The following is a 5455-nucleotide window of genomic DNA, read 5'->3' on the forward strand; positions in this document are numbered from 1 at the left end:
ATTCCTCTAGTTGATTGGTGATTAGCTTCTTAACACTGAGAACTTCACCTGGATCAGTACGCTCACTCACTGACGATGCAAGATGACGACCATGAGAAGCCTGTTTTACCAGTTTACGAAACCTATCCAACTGCTTCTCGACAGAATTCCTCTTAGCGCTAGCAATCTCTTCTATCTCCATTAGTAGATCATTGCATCTCTTATCTAAAGCAGCTTTAAGCTCTTCAAACGTTTCCTTAATTTCCTGCCTTACTTCTTCTTTACGTGTTACTATCTGCTCTAGCATCTTCTCTCCATTAGCAATAGCTTCAGTGACTGGAGGAATGACTCCATCACAACTAGCAACACTTTCCTTTAATGCTGTACAAGCTGTTTCACCTTCATCTATGTAGTAATTGTAATTGTGACTTTTATGGTGAATGTTAAGACAAATCTGACAAACTAATTTATCGCAATCCTTGCAGTAGTATGTCAGCTTTTCTGAATGTTGAATGCAATAAGCTGCCTCATGCTTAATAGCAGGTAATTCAATAGATTCCTTTGTTTCTAGATCAATCAACTTGTGATTTGCTTCTTTCTTGTTTCGCTTATGAACTTTCTTGCAAAGATCACACAGAAACTGGCCACACTCACAGCAATACATGACAGCTGCATCACTGGAATCATCGCATTTATCACACGATGTTGCTTCCTTACTAACAATCTTCTTTTTGATCGAAGCCTCTTTTGATTTATGTTCAAACCAAAGGTTTTGAGTGAGGCCTTCAATTTTACCATGAGGTAAATTAACGCTAGTGTCACACGTTGGACACTTTAATGAGGTATCAGCACTACCTTGCTTCTCTTTAGCTTTTATTAGACACTTCTTACAGAATGAGTGAAGACAGGGAAGCATGAGGGGGTCAGTGTAATACTCTGAACAAACCTCACAAGTCATAGTGATAGCTGGACTCGTGTTTTCTGCCATTTCCTATGAAGAAAATAAATCATCACAACATGATACCACTGAATGAAGTATGGTACTTTTAAGAAGTGTTCTTAGTCAAAAAGCAACAGAGTATATGGTGAAAATGAACCAAGATGGACCGTAAAGAGAAAGAGCATGGAACCCCACCTTAAAGTGGGTTGTTATTTGATCTGCCCACAAGTCACCCATGGCCGAGCCCATGGCGTCCAATGGTGATGCTGGTTTCAAGGTCTCAGTAGAATCACTCGATACTACAAGAGTCAAGGAGAGTCAACTATGATGGAGAAGAGATATATGAAGGGTAACAGTCATATATTATAATAATACAGAGTGCAATTCTAGTTGAATATGCCCACTAATTATTGCAAATTTAAGTTGGGAATTCTAAACTAAATACTGTAAGGAGACAATTGTTAGCAGGTATTTAATTTAGCAAATTTTAGTGATATTAAAGAAATTGCTAGCTTTAGTCTGTGCTAACTTTAATTTCTAATTAAATTATTAATAGTTATTAATATTAATTATTATAAAAAGCACTAACTTAAAAACCAGCCAAATGTCTGTATCATAAAAATTGCTAAAATAAGTACACACTAATAATTGTCTCCTTAAGGTAATTAATAGCATTAGAATAGGTACTTGTAACATGCAAATGATACTGTAGTTTGCCATTAAATATATTATGTATTTATTTGTAGCCTGGACTGAGACCTTCTCTCTCTCAGAAACTAAGTGAATTAGCTCAACATGTTGACTTTAGAGAAGAGAGAGCTGATAATGATAATGACAGAGAAGAAGGAAAGAAGAAACAAGAGGAGGAGGAGGAGGAGGGAGTTTCTGGTCCTATAACTAAGAAACCAAGTCATCTGGCCATGGGAATTCACACACTCAAAACTCAAGTACATAAATGCATGTATTTATATAAACAAGAGTGTAAATCATGTATCACTGTATTACATATATAGACCAGTTGTTGCTAATAGAACTTTAAGTATCGTATAGGGGTTTTATTTTGTTGGTATAAAATTTTGCGAATTTGTTCAGATTTGCCATTTGTTGGTATAAATTTTCATGAATCTTACCTTCTGCAGCCATTTTTACTAGTGTGCCACACCTCTTTTGTGGAATTTAATTTCGTGAATTTAACGAAAACTCGAAATTCGCAAAATTTATTACCAGTGAAATATAACCCCTATACGGTATATTCATTGTGATACCATAAATAAACTAAAGTTTTTCTACCGCCATTTTGGAGTCTTAGTTTACTATAAGTAGAATAGGAGAAAGCAATATCTTTGCTTCCATAGGTCCTAGTGAGTAGTGACACTTATTAAAGTCCATGAGCCAACTCCAGACACTGGATGATGGTCAGTAAGCAGTAGCAAGATTGCTGTAATGAAAAATACAGCAGTTTTTGGAGAATAAGCTCTTTTCACGATCACTCCATAGACAACCATTGAAACTAGGGCTCCAAAATGGCGGCAGGAAAATTTTACTTTATTTACGGTATCACAATGAATATACTTAAAATTCTATGAATATAGTTAGTGCCAACTGATCTATAAGAGATAGTTAAACTTTTATTATTAGTTTTGTCTTTATTGCAGGCAAGCATTGACTGAAGGTAGTGTACTGTCTGATGTGTTAGAAATTGTTCATAATCATCATCAATACTTGTCACTGGATCCAGTTTATGTTAACAAGAAATACAAGAAATACACATTACCTCCTTCATATCAATACCAAATTAAAAAGAAGGTTAGCTTCTCATGATTTGTTACTTTACTCAGTTATGCATGCACAATACATGTACCTCAATATAGAAGATTATAAAGGCATAGTATTGGCCATAGTGTGAATGTACTATTTCTTTACCTGTATTGTGTTTAATATAATTAGGTACACAGATCAATAGCAGTTCTTTTAGTGAGCTTTGTCTCTATTAGATTCATAGTTAATGAATGTGTACACATTGTGTATGTACATGTACATGTATGTTGATTTTATTGTGAGTTTTTCTCAAGGCACTTGATGTATTCATAGCTTTAAAGATATTAAGAAAAGGAGGTGAGCCACTCAAGAGATTATCCAGTCAAACTGATCACAAGTTTTACAGAGCATTATATGATTTAAGAAGAAGATGGATACTACGTAGAACAGCTAATGGAGTCAGTGGAGACCTCAGCTATAGATCAGGTAACTTAATCGTAATGAAGTATGACACACACACAGTATAAGAGTAATGGGTACTTTAAAAATTCACTGAAAAATAGTGTGTTGTGGTTTGACCTTAGACTAATTTGTGTAACTGTGGTTTATGTGAGGGATGACAGCTCTGGCTTGCTCAGGCTTGCCCAGGTTGTCATATAACTAGGAACTCTCATTGTTATGTGTTTGTCATGTGTGTGTGATATGTATAACCGGTTTTAACTTGTTTGTATCACATGATTTTTAATAAATGATGTACATATAAAAGTGCCCAACCATTTCTGGTAGGTAGTGGTGGGTGATACTGGCCAAAATGGATTTGATACGATATCGATTGATATCAGCTCATATCAGGAGTATTGATATAGTTTCAATACGATATTTAGACCACACCTATGGAGTCACACCCCTTATTACTAACTTTTTTGATCGATGTTTTTATGCACGTGTATTCACGTGTGTGTATTATACATCATTAACTTATTAAAATTTTCATTATTAATATTAGTTCACCTTAATAAATGGGCGTGGTCAACGTATTGATCCGGATTCCTTCAAAATTTTGATACCAATACGAATCGATGCCGTAAAATATTGTTTGTATCAATAAAATATTGATATATCACCCAGCACTACTGGTGTGTACAGTTGATTCTTTGGCCAAATGGTTCTTGTAGTTGGTGTAAGCCCGTGGGCACGTGTTGATCTCTTACAGTGGTGAGGGAGACACAGAAAGGAGACAGTCAATGGGAGACAGTAACATTGTCACTATGAGAGACAGGAGTGAGGGAGAGACACCTTAGGTACTAGACTAGTGTGTATTTGTACTGTGAGGTACAAGCCGTGACTATAGTGCTCAAAAATCACGTCAAAGTCCCTGTACTGGGATTTTGGCCAAATTTTGTCAAAATGAAGAGGAGAGAATCCTCCATTTTAGTAATTTTGTCTGATACACACACATGTACTTAGGTTGTGTAGGAAGTTTGAATGGACTCTTGTCAAATTTGAACTTTTAAAGTTGCTCCAAATGCCACAGTATTGTAGTGCTTGCCAGCTCATGAAGCATGCTGTTTAGCTCACTTGTGGGAAACCCTGCAATACATGTACCGTATTTCCTTAAATAAAAGCCCGGGCGTCTATTTCCTAAAATGATACTTGGACCTCCAAAAAATATATAAAAAATAAAAAAAACTTTGGCCCAGAGCGGGATTCGAACCCGCGGCCTCAAGCTTTGACTTTTGGAACTTCAGGCATTGCCCACTAGACTACTGAGTCACTCCTAGGCTGGTGTTGCGTATTTATAGTTTAATTCTATTGCTACCCCGGCGTTTATTCGAATGCGGCTTCTATTTAAGGAAATACGGTACATGTATAAAAAAAGGTAATAAAAATTAGAGGTGATTTTTGGGATTCAATTAAAAATAGCCATGTGCTACAGTGTATACATATATAATGGCCTTTATTTTATTAGGTTGCCCATTTTTAATATTTATAACTTCAAAATTATGTCTCATAATCAGTTCAAAACTTTCTACACAGCATAAGGACATAAATATGTATCAGAAATGCAATAAAAAATATTGAAGTTAATTTTGGAGCCTTTGCTTTTTTCAAAAATTGATTTAAAAAAAAAATTGGACAGAGTTTACCTCTGACAACATATTTTGTGTTGATAAGAGTGAAAGAGGAAATTTACATGACTTATTTCTATCCTATTCTCTGTCCTTTCCTCCCCACCCTTACTCTCTCCTCCTCCTCTCATTCTCTAGTGGTTTAATGGACAGGATTGTATTATCATCAAAATCAGGTCACATGTCACATTATTTTGCTAAAAGAGTGAGTTTTATTGATTTTGTCTTATGTTTAAATATTCTTTTTTTTCATTGCTCTATTGTGAATCCATTGGTTACAAATCATTAGATTAACTCCACTGAAGAGTATCATTCAACTTGATCCTTGCCTGCGTCACATGAGTGGGTGTGTTATCAGGGGCTGGTGGTGTTGTAAGTGATGGAGAAAAAACTGATACTGACTACTGAGAGTGAATAAGAAGAAGCTAAACCAGTCACTGTATGCTCTCTCTCCTCTTGCTCTGATCTTTTATGATCCTCTCTCTTTTTATCTTCCTCCTCTGTCTCCTCATTCCCCTCTATCTCTTTCCCCCTCTCTCCCTCTCCTCTCTCTCTCATTTCAGGTAAGGTTTGCTAAAGCTGCAGCTAAAGGTAAACAAAAGGTTGAGCCTGAGGAACTTTGGAAACTCTAAGCTACCTCTAACCTGAA

General features: G+C 35.9%; 1 protein-coding gene across 1 annotated transcript; it reads right to left on the bottom strand.

Moving 5' to 3' along the window:
* Position 1: 1 nt before the first annotated feature.
* On the bottom strand, positions 2 to 1268 carry LOC109584804 (E3 ubiquitin-protein ligase TRIM33-like; the record flags this gene model as incomplete). Its single annotated transcript, XM_020000680.1, has 2 exons — positions 1024 to 1268; positions 2 to 970 (listed from the first exon to the last, which is right to left on the bottom strand). A coding segment is annotated over exon 2 (966 nt), but the record flags the coding sequence as incomplete, so codon positions are not given.
* Between the last annotated feature and the right edge of the window lie 4187 nt (positions 1269 to 5455).

The sequence above is a fragment of the Amphimedon queenslandica genome, unplaced genomic scaffold, assembly GCF_000090795.2.
Source record: "Amphimedon queenslandica unplaced genomic scaffold, v1.1 AMPQUscaffold_13163, whole genome shotgun sequence".
In the NCBI taxonomy this organism is placed as follows: domain Eukaryota; kingdom Metazoa; phylum Porifera; class Demospongiae; order Haplosclerida; family Niphatidae; genus Amphimedon; species Amphimedon queenslandica.